The sequence below is a fragment of the Pollicipes pollicipes genome, unplaced genomic scaffold, assembly GCF_011947565.3.
Source record: "Pollicipes pollicipes isolate AB1234 unplaced genomic scaffold, Ppol_2.1 Scaffold_5724;HRSCAF=6776_pilon_pilon_pilon, whole genome shotgun sequence".
Lineage (NCBI taxonomy): Eukaryota > Metazoa > Arthropoda > Thecostraca > Pollicipedomorpha > Pollicipedidae > Pollicipes > Pollicipes pollicipes.
In genome coordinates, this window is record NW_023596746.1 from 50,780,668 (window position 1) to 50,801,427 (window position 20,760).

At 50.0% G+C, this 20,760-nt stretch overlaps 3 protein-coding genes across 4 annotated transcripts; 1 reads left to right on the plus strand and 2 right to left on the minus strand.

Moving 5' to 3' along the window:
* Window positions 1–299: 299 nt before the first annotated feature.
* LOC119103428 (ribosomal RNA processing protein 36 homolog) lies at window positions 300–2,958 on the minus strand. 2 transcript variants are annotated; one of them, XM_037226959.1, is made up of 2 exons: window positions 2,926–2,958; window positions 300–1,199 (listed from the first exon to the last, which is right to left on the minus strand). In XM_037226959.1, the coding sequence occupies exon 2, from the start codon at window positions 1,188–1,190 to the stop codon at window positions 447–449; it is 744 nt and encodes a 247-aa protein (XP_037082854.1). In that variant the 5' UTR covers window positions 1,191–1,199; window positions 2,926–2,958; the 3' UTR covers window positions 300–446. The 2 variants fall into 2 exon arrangements, with proteins under 2 accessions (XP_037082854.1, XP_037082853.1); XM_037226958.1 differs by lacking the exon at window positions 2,926–2,958 and adding an exon at window positions 2,762–2,917.
* A 354-nt stretch (window positions 2,959–3,312) lies between these two features.
* LOC119103917 (protein jagunal-like) lies at window positions 3,313–8,936 on the plus strand. The gene is made up of 5 exons (XM_037227615.1): window positions 3,313–3,522; window positions 4,280–4,421; window positions 4,826–4,928; window positions 7,646–7,758; window positions 8,179–8,936. The coding sequence occupies exons 1-5, from the start codon at window positions 3,434–3,436 to the stop codon at window positions 8,305–8,307; spliced, it is 576 nt and encodes a 191-aa protein (XP_037083510.1). The 5' UTR covers window positions 3,313–3,433; the 3' UTR covers window positions 8,308–8,936.
* Window positions 8,937–9,079: 143 nt separating this feature from the next.
* On the minus strand, window positions 9,080–14,611 carry LOC119103701 (acidic mammalian chitinase). The gene is made up of 7 exons (XM_037227327.1): window positions 14,594–14,611; window positions 13,145–13,277; window positions 12,514–12,699; window positions 11,676–11,801; window positions 10,494–10,655; window positions 9,626–9,729; window positions 9,080–9,407 (listed from the first exon to the last, which is right to left on the minus strand). Exons 2-6 carry the CDS (start codon window positions 13,253–13,255, stop codon window positions 9,658–9,660), a joined length of 657 nt encoding a protein of 218 aa, XP_037083222.1. The 5' UTR covers window positions 13,256–13,277; window positions 14,594–14,611; the 3' UTR covers window positions 9,080–9,407; window positions 9,626–9,657.
* Window positions 14,612–20,760: the final 6,149 nt, after the last annotated feature.

The window sequence follows — 20,760 nt, forward strand, 5'->3', positions numbered from 1 at the left end:
ATCACACGAACGGCCAACACGTACGCACCCCGTTGTGCGTGCGAAAACATAGCTTACAGCGGGGGTCATTCCCCGCACCGGACGCTCGGCCACTGTGGGGACGGCATAGTGATGTATATTGTACTCTGTACTACGTCTGCTGTACTACGGGTATTTCCTCCTCCTACGCCCCCCCCCCCCCCCCCCCTGCAGGATTGCCCCGTCGCACTCTTTTTGACGTACTCTGCTGATGCTGGTCGGCAGCGTATTGCGGCAAATACGCCGTCATTTGAATGATCATTTTGAGGTCAACACCTAAATCGACGACTAATACCTGTATTATCAGCACGCATTTGTCACCTCACAGGCTTTATGAACCAGGCCCTAGAGCGAGTTTCACCAAAATAACGATAGGCACCGACAATGTCACAAGTTCTTACGTAAATATGAACATTCCATTGCACTGTTTACGTTAAAAGCTGTTTCTTGGATTTCCCCGCATCCTTCTTTCGCTTCTTCTGCATGTATTTGTCCAGTCTACCACTTTCCTTTAATGCAAGGAATTTCTCAGCCAGAGCTTCCTTCTTTTTGAAGCCTTTGCTCTTGTACACCGGCTTTTTACCTGCTTTCAGTCTGGAAATATTTTCTTCTCGCTCAGCGTGCTCTTGAGCTTCTTTCTCTTCTTTCACCTTTCGCGCTTTTTCTTTGTTCTGAATCCGCTGCAGCAGCAGCTTAAGCTTCTTCTTCTCAGAAGGATCAGATTCCTGATGATATTGTTCTTTTAGACGGTCTTTTTCTGATGACTTCAGCTCATCAACAAACTTATAGTTTTTTTGCCACGCTTTTTCATCGAAGCTTCCTGATACGCCATCAAACCTGGGATCCCTTCTGATCACCTTTGGGACCGGCACCACATCCCGAACGGAGGGCACGCGCATTTTTGAGGACTCTTCCCGGGGTGCATGCTTGCTCTGCTTGGAATAGGCTTGACTTCGCCTGCTTTTCACACTGAAATGAACCCTACTTTGAGGGTGCTTTCGAAGAGGCTTCCCATGATAGGCCTCATTGAAAACCTTTGCACCAAGGTCATCTTTCAGCTTTTGAATGTCCTCAAAAGACATGTCTGCTAGCTCTTTGCGAATCTGTGTTCTCTCATCCAGATCTTCATTTTCACTTACTCTTCTGTCTGGTTCTTCATAGCTGTCCTCCATTATTCCACACTGCAAACAGATTTCAATTATCAGTGGTGGATGATGACAACAAAAAAGTTAAATCACATCAGTTAGGAATATCACACAAGCATGACCAATGTCATGTTTGATGTGAACATGGGGTGGCTGAGGACATGATATTACACTGTCTGCTTTTTACCAGCAGCACAGCTTACTGCGAACTGGACAACCATACACCCTGTCTGAAGTTACAACCATTTCCCTGCCATAGGTCCTAAACCCCACAACACATATTGATTTGTGTGGATTCTGGTATATAACATTGTCCTAACCATTGATGCACACAGGTTGCACCCCCACCATGCAGCCTTCCTGGGATCACAAACAATAAATGCCCCCAAAAATCTGCAGAGCTGATATTGCATTCACTATGCATTTTTGGCCAGAAAGAAACCTGATGACAACCACACCAGGCCACTGAACTTGCACAGAGTATCTTTTACCACACATCATGTTTTCACTGCTCAGCACCAGACAGTGGTAAAGTTGGACATTATGTCAGCATAACACATAAGTCTCCCATCAACAGATATTTTGGATGGATATATGATTCTTCCAAGGTCAAATGAGGTAAACAACCAGTGGTGGCATGCCAATTATTTGGGACAATATCAATCCTAGATTACCCCTTGATACAGAATTTGAGTTATGACAAATTGCATACATGTTTTGATCCACACCCTTCATTCTCCAGCCCTTTTGATTTTACTTTCCTGCATTTCATCCCTGAACTGGCAGCTCACTGACTGGACTGAGAGGGTTAAATCAAACATCACCAGATCTCTCAGATGGCAACTTATACAATTTGTTGTGTTCCTGGCTGTCAATTTTGAGCAAAAATGTATGTGTCTATCTCCTACCTCTCACCATGTGTTTTAACATAAATCCCCTCACTGGTGAAGGTTAAAAGCATAATTTAACACTGATGATCCAATCAAACAGGGATACAGCTATCCCTCAAATTTCACTCATCTCCTTGCATGGTTAAAAAATGTTTAATTCATAACATGTCTTCTTTAAATATGAGCAGAATATCTGAATGGTCTTGTTTACAAAATGTATACCTATGTACAATATGGGTGATACAGATATGGCACAACCCTGGCATACAGTCTCAGACAGGTTAATTACATTTCTGTGTCACTGGAGATTAGCAACACACTCAGCTCCTGCAGCTAAATTATGTTGCCTGCCCCTCACCCAGGCAGGAATGGCACACATGCATGACATAGTGGTTAATGCAGATGCATTAACCAATATGCTACCAGCACAACCTTGATTATCCTTTCACACAAGTCAAAACTAGATAACCATACAATGGCATTTAATTAATTTTGACCAGAAATTTAACTGATTGCACCAGAGGTGGCACAAACCTGGAGTTGTTGTAAAAATAGCTATAGAAATTGAATTAATGAGGTTCTTGCATAGATTTTATTAGATCAAAAGCCACAGCGACTACAGCCATAGCGATTAAGACCCCTGAGAAAACCCGTGCGTACACTATCACCGCTGAAGTGACTAAATAAATTGATAACCTTCAAACGCACCTTCCCAGAGGCTGACACGCCAGTACACCGTGCTTTGAAGGGCTCAGTAGACCCAGCAGTACCAGCGAGCGTACTAGGCCCTTCGCAGAACAAAGCGACCCTAGTGCGCAGCTCTAGCGGTATATACTGCTTTGGCTCTGGCGTGCTCTAGCGTGTAAACGCACATCAAGCGTACAACCGCGCAGACAACGCTGGGTGTAAACTGTCCACGAATGTGGCGTGGTTGCTCCCAAGTTCTACAGTTTTGTACCGTACCTGCAGATGCCAGCTGATAATTATGTCACTAGCCAAACACCACAGAAAAACCGGCAGGGAGACAAATTAACTGATAGGAGAGAAAGGTCTTGCAAAAAATAGCAGCATCATGTGTAAGCAGTGCTTCATCACTTACGCAACAGCAACCAAAAGCCAAAAAACGTAGTTTTTTAGCAAGACTTTTTCTGACGTCATCAGCAATAAACTTGTGTAATGGACAGATGTGAACAGGTGTCTTAACCTTGGTACGATTTTGTCCGAAATCCGCGTGTGCTTCGTGTGTCTTCGTGATTGGAGTTGTGTGGCGTGTGGAGGCTGCTACCGTGTGAGCCGTGCAATTATGGAAAACTGATGGTACCCTTTCACTAGCCTATACCGGCTGGCGTTTTTTAGTTAGTCGCAAATAATAGCACCAAGATGGCTTCAATGAATGGCCCAACAGCTATGGGAACGGATGGTCGCGACTTCCTACACCGACAGAGAGTGGCCTCCCAGTACCAACTGAGGTAAGTGATTCTTCGGGCGTAGTTCCGCCAAGTGCGCAAGGGGACTGAACAGTCAAAAATGATCCAGCCTGTCCGTGAAATATGTCAATAATAGGATGTTTCCCTGAATTTGGCTTACTTTTTACCCAAAGTTCCGGAGTGTGTGGTGGGGGTGTGGGCTGAAGCCCGTGTTCACTTTTTGCCCAAAGCTAGGGGGTGGGGGCGGGTGCTGGAGCCGGGAGCCCGGAGCCCATGTTCGGGAAGGTGGGAAAAAACTGAAGCCACCTGTCTGGACAGGAAACCATCTGTGAGTGACTCCATCTTTCACTTTCAGTAGCAATTGTCCATACCTTTGTTGCACTCATGCTGGCTGTTATCCCAGACTGTACAATTCTTCCAAAGCTATGGTTAATGGCTATGGCTATCAATTCATGGAATCTCTAAGTGCACAACACATCTTTCAAGCAACGTGGTTGAATGTCTCGGGGGGTGGCTTGCTGGCACCTCAGGAGCAAAAACATTGCTTACAATCTTCATATACAGAGCTTGATCATGTGCCTTCTACACCTCCTTTGCTTTTGATGTAACAGTCTGACCACCAGTCAACCAGCATTTACATTTTTCCAAAAAAGATAGGTTTCCCTAGATTTGTGTACACCTGACTGGATAAATTGTAGTGTTTTGTTTGTCAGTAAACCATTTGTTGTGTGGACATTCACATCACTCTGTAAGCAGTGACCATTTTGTGTTACATGGTGATTGTATCTTTACCTTTCAGTGCTCAGATGAAATGGCGGCTCAAGTTTTGTGTAGTGATGCACCTTTTGCTGTTCATCTTGATGGCAGCGAAGTTGTCAGCAGACGTCTTAGACAGGCTGGACATATTTGTTCTAGAAATAGAAGAATTAGAAATACCACAGGTATGTAAAATTTGATGACATTACAGCTGGTCATCTTGCAGATTAAGTTGTATCTTGGTAGTATATATTATGGGATGGTACATCTTGCAGGTCTTTAGATCACTGCATGGAGGCAAAATATGTGTGATTTGTTTGTATGTTCTGATCCAATGCAATGAATCATTGCATGCAGCCACATTTGCAAATGATTTGAAGGCAGTTGCACAACATTGTGTGCCTTGATAGTGTCAGGTATAGGATATGTCAGGATTTTAATGTTCTTTAAAATTTGAACATTTTAGTAGCTTTTGTTGGCATGATGAGAGCAGTTCTTTGGCAATTACTTGAATTGACTTGTGTTTTCTGGTTGTTGCAGGTTTCTGTATATCTATACTTATGTTTAATATGCTGCTCCTCATTTACAGCCAGTGAAGTGGGAGTATCTTTGGGCCTTCAGCATCCTTTATTCATTCTGTGCTCTTTCTGCATGCAAGAAAAATAGCATTTTCTACTTGCAGGTATACATAGGTAAGTTGTGCCAGTATTTTCATGTGCAGCTGTTTTGTGTGAGTGGTCAGTCAATGTCTGTAGACAAATGGATGAGGAAATTTTGGATTGTGATAATATGTCTCAACAAGGCTGTGATGTTTACCTTGTTGATAGACTTGCTATTGTTTTATTTCACAGTGTGAAGATAGTTTTGTGCAATATTGTGATGATCTATGATTTAACTGAGTTGTTCCATCAAGGGAAACATGTTGGGATCATTTGTATGGCAATCACATTGATGGCAATATAGTAGATTATCCACACAAGGTCAGCATTTGTTGCTTGGGTGTCACAGTGCACAAGGTGCCTCATCTTCCCAGTGGGAGGGATGCAAGGCGAGTGTTGCCAATACTTGAATATCCACAGAAGTAGCAGAAACAGTGGAATAGAGCTAATAATGAAGGGTTAAAAGTCCTCAGGTTCAGGACTCCAACAGAGGTAAAAGCACACTCTTCTGGGCACAAGGTGCACAACATGCTGATGCTGATGTGCTTCTGAACTAGGTCTCCCACTGAGCTGGGCCTGAGTATGGCCATGTGCTTTTTGTAGCTCTCTGGCCAGGTAGTTCAGGAGAAAAGTAAGGCTCTCATCCACAACACCTGACAGCAAGAGCATCATGGCATATCATGGGCTGACAAAGCAATAGAACATTTTGTTGAGTTGATCAACTCTATTAACTACAACTTGGACATAATTCCTGAACAGTCTAAAGACCACCTGGGACCTGCATAGCTTGCAGGGATTTGGATGACTTCTAACAAAGAGAAGCAAAACTCCAGCATTGTTGCGCACAGCCTCTCAGAGGGTCAGCACCTGTGCTCCCCTTCTCTTCCCCACGTGGGGGCGGGTTCGATCCCGGTTACAGCATGTCCCGTGGGCGCTCGTTTGGCCACTGCGGTCGCTGGCGATCCATGGAAGGGTGCGTGATCTCGTCCACCGCGTTTGGTTTACGAAACGCAAAAAAAAACTCAAGGAAGCCCTGTGCTCCGTTAAACGCCAGTTTCTTCTTTGGAAATTGCACGCCGTAAGCGTTCAAGGCCAAGTCCCTCAATGAATAACGCTTTAGTTGTCCGAAAAAGAGTGGTCATCAGTGTCGCCACTGTGGTCGCTGCTATCCTCAGGGATTGGTGCCGAGCCGGGTCAGTCAGTACTCGTCGCGAAAAAATTGCGGGAGAGCGTTACGGGTGGCCCAACTTTTCGCATACGACACTAGCTGTACCGCGATATTGCTGACCAGCAGGAGTTTGAGCAGCTGCGGCCCGCCCTGCATGTGATGGACGCATGGTCCGGTGGTGTTCTCCCTTCAAGAGAGTGAAATCCAGCACCTTCCGCGTGAGCACCACAAGTCCCTTTACGCCTACAACATGCGCGACATTTGCATTCCGCAGGTCAACACCACAGGGACTTCGGGGATCATTACTTATGGAGACGCGAAGCTCCTCAAATGAACATCAATAGCGGCCTCTAAGGCCAATCGCTGGCATATTAACTGCCGGGTTAATGATAAGGTTTGCTGTATACATGACGCGACGTGAAGACATACCTGACCATGAAGCTGCTGTTGGAATTCCCGAACCTAAAGGACCTGCCCGTGCCCTGCCAGACCCCAGTAAGACCTCATATTTTGGAATTGCTCTGGGGCCTTTCAACAAGGAAGGCCAACAGCTCCGGAAGGACCTCGGCAAGGTTTGATATTCTGGAATTTCTCTGGGGTCTTTTCAACAAGAAAGGCCAACGGCTCCGGAAAGGAACGCAGTTACGGGCAAGCATTGCTCTGGTCCAGAACATTTGCCGTGTTTCGGAAGACGCACCCCAGCAGGCACGCTGACTGCCTTCTCCGCAGCACAGGAGGCAGACGGGACGAGACAGACAACACGCAGACGGAAACATCGTCAAGTTTGTCGTGCATCGGCGCATTTGTGGGAGGAAGGAGTCTCCCTGTGTCAACATGGTTAGAAATCTGGCGCTGAAGGTGGCCGAGTCTTGGCTCCGCTTCAGACTGCGCAGAGACTACTTCGGATTCATTCGGCTTCATGACGGTTTCCACGATTGTGTTACGTTTTCTACGATGCTTTGTCACAGATCAGTGCATCTCGGTGATTCGTGTGTGAGCGCGATAAGGCGGGACTTAGCAAGCTTCAGAGCCTTAAGAACTCCTGGTCGCTGAATTAAGTGAGGTTATTTAGGTCACCCAAGCTTTTGATTTTCATGTCGATTGACGCTTTGTCATATCTCAGTGAACTTCAGTGATGTGTGAGAGCGATGAGATGGGACTAAGCAGGTTTCAGAGCTCCTGGGCGCTGGATTAAATGTGTTTTTAGGCCACTCAAACTTGCGTGAACTGAGAATAAGTTGCTTCCTTCTTGTACTGATTGGAGAAAACCAGGGAGCCTTGATGCCAAAAGTCCCAATTTTTACGCTTCTAACCACACAGCAAGCTCAGTCGTGTCATTAAATACCTTGGCCTTAGGCTACCGATTTGAAATGGATATCTTACTGTATATACCGTTCTCCCCAGATATTTTATATTTCTACATGACCGGTCTCAGCGAGTATAGCGGTTGCTGCGTTGTTCAGCGCGCGACAGCTTGACAAGATGCAACGGCAACGCCTTCTTTATCGGTGTGTGAGGGTCACCGGTGGCAGGACAGTGGGATCTGCACTGGCGTACTGACAGTTCGGCCCTCGCCCGCCAGGTGGCATCGCTACGCTCGGCCTGGCGCCCGCCTTGTTCGCCTTCGTCTATTACCTGCCGGACGCGTACAGCTTCGTCTCTACCGGCTCCAAAGAGAACGTGTTTCTGTGGCAGGTGGGCACACGCCGGGCGGCATGATCAACCTCACGGTGCACCGAGCTGTGTCACCGCAGCGGGCTGGCCGGTCGCCGATCCTCATTTCGGCCCGCTGAAGCTGCGTTGCATACGGACGACTGTGTGGAAATAGGCTTTGACGCGAGCTCAGGCCGCTAGACGCCCTGTGTCGTTTTTGCATTGCCTTGTTATTCCAACTGTGTGGATCTGGGTGGATGGATTCGGTGTATAATGTGGTGGAGCTTGACTCGGCTCTTTCTCACCAGATTCCGCGCTGATTGTAAAGAAAGCTATCGAGTGATGTCGTTCGTGCCGTGTCACGTATGGTCACAGCTGCTGTCCCTCTTGCGGGGCGGTGGGACGAGCAGCCTCGGGGGTCCGCTGTGTGCTGCCGATCGACCAGTGCGCTCTGTCGGCCAGGGCCAGCCGTACTGCATGATGAACCTCGCCTTCTTGGTACCGACGCTGCAAGTGCACAGCTTCGCGCTGTACTTCAGCAGCCGCCTGCTGACCGCCTGGAAGGCGCGCGGCTCCAAGAAGGCGCAGTGACCTGGTCGCCGACCTGCCGCCGGGCCGCCAGCCGGCCGCTCGCGCTGACCTGCCGGCGGCGCCCCTCGTCTGGTGACGCGCACAGGGCCCGGGCGCTGACACGAGCCGAAGGGCCGGCCGGCCGTCTGCGGCGCTGGTTTGTAACGTCCGGGTATGGCTCGGGGAATTTGCATGATGTGAAGAACGTTGAAACGTGGAAGCAGCAGGTGCTGAGATTGCCGTGGCGGTCGAATGTGAGGTCATCGTGCGAGGCACCCGCGGGCGAGCGAGCCGATGTGTTCTGCCCTCTTGATGCGGATTGCCGGAATCGATATTGCGGCCTTGAACCAAGCCACTTATGTTGCGTCCCGGTTAACATCTAGTCAACCCTCCCTGGCACTCCTCACCCCTCGGAATCAGTGGAAATCACTTCGTGCGCCGTATCGGCCAGCTCTTGTTCGATTCGACTGGGGCATTTTCAACTGCGAGCCACCGTTATTTTCTCTTCGAGCGTGACTTCGTCCACAGTTCCTCGGACCCGACGGATAACAGCTCAACTGTCCGTTACGTAATGCTAGGAGAGTTTTTATAACATATTTGACCTGTGACAATCACGCGTGGACCTGAGCTTGTCGAGAAATAAACATGTTTGCGCACGTGTTGTTTGCTTTGGGGTGAGGATCCAGCGTGACTGAACTGCAAACTCTTAGTCCGATGCGCGGCCTGTATCCAAGCATGTTAATGTTGAAATCTGATTATGTATTGCCCAGATCAATTTTACTATTGAAACGCTTTCGTCTTCCCAGGAGTGTCACATTGCGTCGGGAGACTGCAATAGTACTAAATGGAGACGCTCGATCTTCCCAGGATCTGTCAACTGCAGCCAGATGGGAGGGGGGTGGCGGCGGCGCGACGCACCCATGAAGAGTTCGCTGGCGAATGGTTCGGGAGGACCCTGCTCGGGGCTCCAAAAGGCTTGGAGGTTGGCAGATGTCGCTGTGCTCGCCGGGCAGCAGGTGGCGCTGCAGCGTTCCTTTTTTATTTCTTTACTCCTTTCGGCCTCCTGGCTAAGTGCAGACGAGCTTGATCCGATAAAGATGGCCCCATCTCCACAAAGTAAACTGAAACGAGTGAAATGTTTAGGAAGCGCCATAGTGTTCTAACACTTAGATGTCCGATTAATCTATTCCCTGTAGCTTCTCCATGGAGTACGAGATCGGTATTAACCCGTGAGCAAGTCAGACTAATGAGCGTTGGTGTTTTTCGGCGGTAAACCGCATGCCCGTCGATAATGGAGACATGACGGGATTCTCCTTCACATCTGGCGAAGGGAACACACCTGATTGCCTTCCCATGTGTGTAGCATTTCGGCTACCACAGCTCGTCCGGCTCGGAGTTCGGGCCATGGTGTTCACGCTCCTGGTCCGCGGGAGCTGACACCGTCTGGGGAGGCCGTCAAAACGCTTAGCGTCGACATCCGCCGCTAAGTGGATTGCGTGGATATTTACAATTGTCTTTCGAACAGCACACCATGCAGTGGACTGCTCAACAGCCTCGGCAGGGTGTTCAGAGTGACAGAGATACAGTCGCTGCGCTGGTCCCGGTTTACTCGGTGGTTTTCGGGACTGCTTCGGCTCCGATTGGCTATCTCCTGTTGGAAAAAACAGCCTGCTTAGTTAGCTGTCTACGAGATCACTTGGCTTAATATACTGATGCCACTGACGGTCTGCTCGGTAGTGCTTGTGTATATATATTATATATGTGTGTGCTTGTATGTATATGCATGCTTGTAAATATGTATAAATGTGCATATATATGCATATATATATATATATATATATATATATATATATATATATATATATATACATATATATATATATATATGAGACCACTCACGGTGCCATCGGCACCAGTAATTTAACGGGTGCCCAAAGTTCACCACACAGCTGTTTGTAGCGCTGCTTGGACCTCACTCTCCCGTCAGTTGCTCGCATGACCACTCATGGCTCAAACCTGTCGCCTTCTTGTGGCACAACAGAAAGCTTCTGATTGCGCCGGCTGTGCGTGTGAGAGGCTAAGCTTAAAGACCCGTCAGCCATCTCTGGGGCTGCCCCGCTCCCATCGGCGGACTGCGGGTCCGCCGCCGCCTGGATGACTGATGATCTACCGATGGCGGACGTCTGGGCGTCTGTGTGACTACTCACGGTCGGGCCAGGGGTGGTGGAGGGCAGCTCGCCGTTCATCTGGTGCCACAGCTCCGTCAGCAGGGCGAACTTGGAGCCGAGGTTGCAGACGCCACGCGAGTCGTCCAGGTCTATCGCCCACACCATGGCGCCGGCCAGGCCGGTGCGCCGGATAAACTCCGACTGACGACAGCAGACCACCCACGCCCGGTCACTCGCCGGCAGGCTGGCGCCAGCCCACATCACCCCACCGGCCAGTCAGTCTCGTATCCATCCATCACGTATCCCATCCAGTCACATATTATATATCCCATCCAGTCACGTACTGGATGGGAGACTGCGCCCAGGTTCGCAGGCAAGCCGACCAGGAGCAGGGCAGTTGGGTAAGATGGAGTCAGGCACCTTCTACGCGAGCCGAAATTGATTGCCGTCTGATCTAGGCCATAACGCTTTCTGAAGAATCTTCAAGGCGTGTTTGATGAGGTGCGTTATCAGCTACCCACTGCCAGCAATGCCTTTCCGTACCGGAGCTCAGGAATGCCATTTTTATGGCATGCCTCGCGTGCACCGCTTTATTGGCCCGGCTGATGCATCGTGGCATAGATGATAGGCATGCCTGATACACCGAGATTGTCGTTATCAGTTTCTTTTCAGGGACGGCAAGACCGCGTCAAGTAGTGCGGCACCAAGCATGCTACGTCGCGCAACGTAACGCCACGCTGCCAGGCAAGATTGCATGACGGTGGTAAGAAGCGCTCCTTAGGGAGAGAGAAGGGGCGGGCCCAGAAGTTTTGGTCTCAGCAAGCAAAGGTTTAGAAATCGTTTTTCATGTCTTAAGTGCTCCTACCAGCTATAAACAAGCCACAAACAATTCGAAAATGCAGTTTTTTGTGTGATTTTCAGTTTTTAATGTGGGGCATTCTCTATTTGAGTCAAACCTAGCGGGAAAGGCCAGTATCCAGTCGCCATGAACAACATCGGTCGGGCTGTTATCATAGTCGGTGATGACATGGTCACGGCGGAATCACGAGGTCCATGGCGACGCATCCGGCCCAGCAGCGAGTTTGTAGCGCTAGCCTCGGCACACCTGATGCACGCCGAGCGAAGCGATATATGCCGACTAGTGATGCATCGCGATGCAGCCGAGCGTGGGCCGACTCGGGATGGCGGACATGATCACCACGTCCTGCCCGACCGACTGACCTTCAGCCTGATGGTTTCGAGGTTATCGTAGCCGATCCAGACCTCGTCTGTGTAGCTGTAGATGGTCTTCTGCTCGTCATCGTGTACGTGCGTCCAGCCGGGCTTGGTGAAGTACAGCTCGCACAGCTGACGACGAAAGCGGAATCCATGAGGGCCGAATACTTACAAGCCCGCTTGGCGATGCTGGGACTGCTCGGCGCAAATTGTCCAGGGAGGGATGGTATATATTGCATCAAAAAGCGACGTAATTCCCAAAAAATGTCCAGAAAAAGCGATGCCTTGGATACGTGACAGCACTGTGCCTGAAATAAGAAGCCGGCACGATCGAAAACTAGAGGCATCCCGAATTATTGGATACCGGTGTTTGTCAGGTCTCTTGGTGCACGGTGGATCCCCGAAGGATGTGGTTACTGGCTCTGAGAAGAAAATATGTGCGCTAAGATAAACGCACAAGTCGCCTTAGTGCTAAGTTGGCCCCAAGTTTAAATGAAACTCGAACCTCAGCCTGATGCAGCACGATATCGGACAACAAATATGCAGGCACTGATGGAGCACAGATGTAACATTCAAATGTTCTACGGTAACGGAATGTGCTCAAAGTACACCGCTGAAAAATACGGGTCTGGTTAATGCAATAGGTATTCATGCATCAGTACTTTTGTTTTTCTGAGGCCGGCCAAATACGCCTTGAGCTCTACAGCTGACGCATCGGTTTTCTTCGCAATCTCATGCACTGAGTGCATGTTTCAGTGACCTCTTTGAGGACAGCGCCCAGCCAGAGGTCAACAGACACTTCTCCTGCGAGGGCGTCGGGTGACAGCGCGTGGGCCGGGGATACCTCGTTGAAGCCGCAGTCCCCGGCCTGTCTCGTGTACGGACAGCGAGGCATGGGGCCGCTGACGGGCGCGTACAGGCCGTGCTGACCAGGGCTCTGCAGACTGAAGCCGTTCCCGTGGAAGGGAATGCCCACGACAACCTTGGAGGGGTCGGCACCGCCCTCCAAATAGTGGTGGATGGTGTAGTTCTGCAACGGTCAGACACCATGTTGGGGGAATGCATCGAAATGGCGCATGTAGACGACCCTGGTCGTACGTAGATCATTGCGAAGGCTATCGTATAAATACGGAGCTGATTCAGCCTTGCTGTCTAAAGCGGATCGGATCGATACCTAAGACTAAGCCCTGGGCACTTCTGCTTGCTGTAAAGGAAACACCATGCCACGAGGACAGTAGACTGCCACAACATAAATGGGTCGATGGTGACGCCCAAGACTAAAGCAAACACTGCCGGGAGAATAGCAGACTGCCACAACACAAATGCCTCAACACCTAAGACTAAAGCAAGCACTATGCAAGGAATACAATAGACTGCCACGGCTACTACTATTGCAATCTGATTGATGTGTTTGACGTCGTGGGGCACGGTGCCATGCGCCACTCATTAATGAGCCTGTTGCACCAACTGCTCACCACATTGTAGAACTGATAACCGTTGCCGTGCTGTATGTCCAGGTGGGACGCGTACATTGGCGCCACGTGGCCCGTGAAGGGCTGCCATTTGCCGTGGTAGTTGTATGCCATGACATCGATCAGGTCCAGATATCTGCGAATGTTGCGAGGTGGGAAAGTTCGTGGCGTGCATGGTGCATTCTGTTAGGAAAACAGTGGAAACAATACATGGCGTCCATCCCGCTTCTGACGATGGCCTGCAGCCTAACGTCACATTTAAACAAATAAACACATATATTATATTTTCAATTCGCGGCGTAACTGGCCGAGCGGTTACGAGCGGAGGTGCACAGCCAACACTGCTCATGGGATCGTGGCTGCCCCCTCCTGGTAAGGCGTCCATTTCCGCCATTGGCCTGGCCGATCTGACCAATACTGTACTGTGCACCCGCGGCAAGCGCGAAGACTACTTTAGATCTGTGTCACGCCAATACATAACCATTTACCAGCGCGTGCACCCTCTCGACGATTTCGGTCTCCGGGCAGAAGAACATCAGGCATAAATTAGCTTAGTAAATGCGGTAGCTGAACGCGCTACATTTATCACTGAACATCGCGGACTCGTCATGATTTCCTGGGCGTCAGGGGCACCATTCCCGGTGTCATGAGGCTGCCGTGGGACACTGTGTCGTCGGCGCGGTGTCAGATATTTAAGACCCCGCATCGTTGGACCATCTGGGAAATGTAGCAGCAGAAGCGCGGGCGGAAAGTATGAAGTTATGTGCCCATGGGGGCTGGGATATGCATGTGTACAGTTTATGTTCCGGCGCTACCTCAGCGTGGGAGTTACCTCAGCGTGGGAGTTACTGGTTACGGCGCTGCCTCAGCGTGTCACTTGCTATCATGTGGTACACCTGCCATGCGAGAAACTTCACTGGTATTTAGGGACGCTAAAATGTTTTAGTAGATGCCTTGGCGGGAACGTGCTCCGCGACTGACAACGGACCGACGTGGTAACCAGGGCCGCCACCGTAGAACAATATTCCCAGCCGCGGACTACATCGGCATCGCGCATGCATCGTGGAGGTCGTCTGAGCATGGACTGATAGCCACCGATACAACCCTAATATGAACTGGGGCACGCACGCACGGCCCGTGTAACGTGAACTGGGGCACGCACGCACGACCCGTGTAAGATCCTTCCGGTCTGTCGGATGCCAGTCAAGGCGACGCACACAGGTGGGGTGGTAGTGGGAGGACAGTCAAATTCATTTTCAGTTTGTGCACAATGTAATGTCGAGCATCTTGCATGCTCTCGAATAACTCCATTACCGCATATCATGATGTGATGAACCATTGCATAAACTCATGCTATGTGTTATCCAACTTGCCATGCAAGTGAAACACGCGAAGAAGGCGCCAAAAAGAGCTTGTAGTCTACCTGCCGTACATAGCTGGCGTTGTACTCACTTCTGTAACGTTGGGATATCGTAGCTCGTATCTATGTTGTGTTTTCCTGCCGGGACGGCTGCTGTCAGCAGGTATCCTTTAGGGTCGAAGACTTCCCGCAGTTCTTTCAGCAGCATGCCATAATTGGCCTGTATGGTCACGTAATATTTGGTGTTTTCAGTCAAGTTGATTTGCCTACGATAAAAACGCACGTGGCTGCAGCACACAAGACGGCTTTCTCCCAAATCATTCCATAAACATCGACGTGGAATGTCGACATGACAGGCTTCACAGCGCAGAGTTCGGACACCGATGACTGGAAGAAGAGGCGAAGACGGTCGTCTCCGCAACCACTTGCCTCAAACGTTTTGTTGAAGGCATCCGTGCGTTCGCCGGGTGTTACCATTAGCATACCCTTCATTGCACGCTTGGGAGATGGGCGAGGGACCCGTCACGTCAATTTCCGTTTCTTCCGTTTCGTCTCGTGTCATTTGTTCCCATCCCATCCCATCTTATCCTATCCCATCGGGTCCAGTCGGATCCAGTGTGGTACACCTGCCAACTCTAATCTGGCCCGGTCAGGTCAGGTCAAGGCGGGTCGGGTCATGTCAGTCCAGGTAAACATAAGTTTGTCTGGGCAAATTAAGATTTTGTTGGGTTAGATTATGTTTAGGCTACGTTAGCTATAGTGAACTGAGGGAGGGCTAGCCCTGGAGGGAAGTTTTGTTCGTGGCAGTAGTAACGAGAGATGAAGGAGCCTCACTGTAAACGTTTTGTGGTGTAAAAATTTTGTCAGCGGAAGTTACGTGTGGCGGATTTGTTCGTGCCAGCTACCGCACATCTTGTAAGCTTTCCTGTAGCAGTCGTGACATGTTACAACTCTGTACTTTGTGCATGCTACTGCGTAGAAGTTCCTGCCCGGGAAATTTTACCCGTACGAGAAATGTTGCGGCAAGGCTTGCTGACAGCAGCTTCGATGTGCGAGAGTAATGTCGCGGAGCAGTTTGTCAGTAGCAGTCGTCCATTCACAGCTTCTTTACATCGGTATGTAGATATGCGTATATTTGCGTGTCATTACGCAGCTTTGTCTGGTCGCGAAGCAGTTGGTCTGTGGCAGTCGTCCGTTCATAGTTTCTTTACATCGGTATGCGTGTATGCGTGTATCTGCGTGCCAGTACGCAGCTTTGTCTGCAGATGCTTTGTCGCGCAGAACGCTTCGCCACAGACATTTTTTTCTGTGGAAGTAGTGCCCGGGAAGGCTTTGTCCATGACAATTCTGCCCCGAGGGCTTATGTTGCGGAACAGCTTTGTATGCAGATGTCCTGTCGTAAATCTCACGTTCATGGGAGCTTTGAACATAGGAGCTTTTATGTGAAACCCGATGCATAATCGAGCATGTATGCAGCCGCGTACATCAAAAAAATTTACGTAAATTGTTCAGTGCATCAGCGAGGAACATTATTCGCATATATAAGAAAGTAGTATTGGCCTTATTCCTCGGAAAACCAGGAGAACAGAGATATAGTCAAGCTGATATTTCGGCAACATGCCTTTCTCGAGACAATAGCAGAAGTGAATTCACTTCGTTTTTGGTTCGAGAAAGGCATGTGGCCGAAATATCAACCTAACTTTATCTCTATTCTCTTGGTTTTTCCGAGGAATAAGACTAATACTGCTGTCTTATAAAAAATTCGTTCATTTAAAGTTTCGCCTAACTTCTTCTAGGCAACAAAGTTTTCCTGTGTGGTAAATATGCTCCTCAAGGCGTCATGGTTTGATTACGTCATCGCACCATGCACAACACTGACTGAGAGCCCAATGACGGCCGTTATATTTGGAAATCGTAATCACAAGCACCAGTTATGAACGACTCAACAATTATGCTTGCATTGGCCTTGATCGCCGCATGGCTAATGGTATAGTCAATTTTGAGCAACATTATTATGGCGTCATGGATGCCCGGGTGGGCATAAAAAAGTTTTTTTCCGAAATAGTCTGCACATCGTCGCCGGCGTATAGCTCAGAAACTAGACGGGTTTAGGCCCTAAGAAGGGCTGGGCAGTGAACTGCACCGAAGGATCTTCAAGATGGCTTATTCAGTCAAAAAAGCCTACAAATGTGGAACACTCTTTTGAACTTAATACCTTATCGTCGCTGGAGCCTCCCTTTTGTCCAGGGTATTCCCAGTCGATGTCAAGTCCGTCAAAATTGAACTTGTCCATGTACTCCATGACGCTGTCGATAAATGCCTTGCGGTTTTCGGCACTGGATGCCATCTGAAACGACAACGACATCAGAGGAGCATCAAAGGAATCGAGATTTGTACTAAAACGAGTAGGAGTTATTTTTCACCCCAACGAAATGAGAACACTTGGAAATTGCCACGTTTGCCCCAGTGCTCCCAGGACATTATGATATGGAATACGATGCCGTTGTAGTTTACGTGCCGCCAAATAGTACCCGCCTCACGTTGGCTTTGTTTTGGGGCAAAAACTTTACGGAATTATTACATCATACAAGTAAGCTCACGGCGAAAAGAAACATAGCATGTTAATGACGGCAGCTTAGTATAGCTGTATGCATTTTACTCGAGCATCATTTTTTGGGAAGGTTGAGCCGGCTTAAATCAGAACAGTGCTGTTGGTTGTATTGTATTCTGGTAGCGACTGCAAAACGTAACAAATAGATTATCGGAACAAAAAATAGACCATAGAAGGGACTGTTATGCTGCCTATTTAAGGTTGAACGCTCAGCAGATGCCTTTCTTTTTTCACTATAAGATGTGCGTTGTGAATGCAGACATTTAGGGCGCTCACATGTGAAAACTTTTTGGAGCCTTCATGGTATCCTCCGACAGCCAGCAGAGTTTTCAGGTCCGGATTGAGCTGCTTCAGGTTTGTAAAACGGGTGTACGCCCCTGTGAAGACAGTACACGCCGTGCCGTCGCTAATTGCTACCATCGTATCGCGCTCACAAAAAAAATGCATGCAATGAGCACATTTTCGAACAGGCACATCACCACACAGGGCGCTATTGAGCCAAGGGACTGAGACAGACATTATCTTATAGATAAGACAGTACCTAATACCTCGCAAATGCGCTTAGCAACTTACAGGCATTATCTTACTGACCTCTTCCGCCACCGTCGCTGAAGTCATTCTTTGGATTCAGAGACATGATGTTGTGGTTGGTATCGTTGACGCCGGCGAAGGCGTAGATCAAGTGGGTGCAAAGGCTGGGGTCGATGTCCTCCACATCGAACTTGCCATTGCCGTGCCTGTTGAAGGCCCAGCTTTCGAAATAGCAGACCACCTTGTGCTGATGTGCAGTCGCTCGGTCTGCAGAAGAGACACGACGAGAGACCATGTTTCATCACTGACCTGTCCGTGCCCATTGAAGACAACATAGGCTTCACGCCTTGAGATTGCCCGGAAAAGTGGAAATCCGGCTGCCCGTCTATCTGTGGGCACAAGTTTTCGGGCATGCCGTCGGCGAAACCGACCGGGCCAGTCTTCACCAAAACTCCACCGGCTGGTGCGTGGTGCCGGTCTCGGCGCGATCGGCACCACATGGTGCGCGTCACGTGCGGCGCCCCCAGGTCTGCAGAGGCTTTGTTGTCGAGGCTGCAGGTCATATGACGGAGCGCGGGCCGTTTCGCCTGCGCGACTTTGGCCACTGCTGAGGCTCAGGCTCATCATCCTTCAGCGGTGCCGGCGGCAAGGTGGGCCCGACACTCCCGTCGGGATTAGTGCTAGGACCAGGAGTCTAGGCTGGGGCCCCATTACATGGGTGGAATATAGTCTACACTTTGGCTTACACGGGTCGAGCTCCTGATGTTACAGTATAGCCTATCGGCAAGTCGGCCTATCCCAGCCCCTGTTATCCGGTGACAAGTGCCAGTGCTCTGGCTCCGCACGTGCAAGTGAGTTGCACTCACATATCCTTCCCCTGAGCGGGAGGCGGTCCACATCTGAAGCGTGGCACACTGGTCCCTTAGGATAGGATTGTGCACACCGGTCCCTTAGGATATGAGGGGGTGTGGCGCACTGGCTACTTCGGATCTGATTGACATGCGTGACGTGGCCCAGCCTGGTTAGGGTTGAGGCCAGTGATTGGTCGCGGGCAGACCCGCCTCCTCAGCAGTTGGCTGACTGGGTCAGAAACGCAGTGAACTGAAACCTTCGTTGGGCTCTAAGAGCATGTCAACCCCAGCAATGACCATATTTGGTCTGTGTACAGCCAGCAGCAGCTCCGGCAGCAGCACACGCACCTTTCAAGGAATGGACGAAAGATGTTGATGACAGAATGAGATGGAGACGCCAAATTTGGTGCACCTCGTAATGCTGACAGCTGCCCTGTGTGATCCGTGGCGCACCTGCTCATGTCGGGTACCCCTCTTTTTGCCATAGGCGGGCCTGTCAAGCCGATGTGACATTTTCCCTATTCATGCATGTTCACGAGGTCTCAGAAAATGTAAATATCAAATTGTCATGATAAAATCAACAGATCGCAGCGAAATATGTGTGGTTTGTTGGAGTAAAGCCCTTGTCGTGGATAACAAATGTGCGCACTGACTGGGGCTCTGTTGATTACTGAATAAGCTGCAGAATTTGCTGCGCCTTCTGATGTTCGCAGCTGCCGTGTGAGCGTGCACATGTTTTTGAGGCATCGGAAAGCTCACGGTGAGGGTGCCTGCGGTGGGTACTGCTCTACTCCCGATGACCCGGCTGGGTACTGCTCTACTCCCGATGACCCGGCTGGGTACTGCTCTACTCCCGATGACCCGCGCTGGGTACTGCTCTACTCCCGATGACCCGCGCTGGGTGCTGCTCTACTCCCGATGACCCGCGCTGGGTACTGCTCTACTCCCGATGACCCGCGCTGGGTACTGCTCTACTCCCGATGACCCGCGCTGGGTACTGCTCTACTCCCGATGACCCGCGCTGGGCACTGCTCTACTCCCGATGACCCGACTGGGCACTGCTCTACTCCCGATGACCCGGCTGGGTACTGCTCTACTCCCGATGACCCGCGCTGGGTGCTGCTCTACTCCCGATGACCCGACTGGGTACTGCTCTACTCCCGATGACCCGGCTGGGTACTGCTCTACTCCAGATGACCCGAGCTGGGTGCTGCTCTACTCCCGATGACCCGACTGGGTACTGCTCTACTCCCGATGACCCGGCTGGGTACTGCTCTACTCCCGATGACCCGCGCTGGGTGCTGCTCTACTCCCGATGACCCGACTGGGTACTGCTCTATTCCCGATGACCCGCACTGGGTGCTGCTCTACTTCCGATGACCCGCGCTGGGTGCAAGCTACCTGGGATAGACCAGAGTCGCTAGCCTATCAGCTTACGGTTTTGGTGGCTATGACGATACGATGATAAGCGTTGCCATTGTCGGCGTTGTGGTTATGGTAGGTATAGCAGTCAAGCAGAACACCGCAGTGAATGTAGTCACAAGAGCTGATAACCTACCGGATCATGGTTAAAATAGTTATGACGATATAGTGATAAGAGTCGAGATCCCAGCGGATTAGCGCTACAGCAGTTATCGTTTCGAATGCATGCGCGCAGCACGAGCATATTGCGCCTGTGTATCGTTGCGTTAAAACTCGTTGACAACAGGCACGGGTGGCGAACTTTGAATGACATGTTTCAAAACGTTTCGCTGTCAGATGAATAGCGCAGTCATGAAAACTCCAATCAACATTATGATTGCAGCATGAATGTATTGATACCCTTGCGTTTCGGGACCTCGATATAACAATGTCTGGCGAAAAGACTACCAAACTGCTTAGACGCCATTCTTGCTCCCTGTCCTCGTACCATCATGGGTTCTGATTTGTGCCCTAAAACAACGCTCAAATGCCTTGGTCTGCCTCTAATTCAAGTTCCAAAGTGGGTAAGGGTATGCTTTGCTCGCTCGCTATTTGGTGCACCAAATTTTGAAAACGGCGCTCAACAGCGAAAATTTATACTCGAGTGTTTGTAAGTCCACCTGTTCGTGGGCATAAGTTTTCGGACATGCCGTTGGCGAAACCGGCCGGGCCAGTCTTCACCAAAGCTCCACCGGCTGGTGCGGGGTGCCGGTCTTGGGACGATCGGCACCACATGGTGCGCGTCCCGCGCCGCACCCCGAGGTCTGCGCACCATCTGAGGCTGCGGTCCATAAGGCGGGAGCGG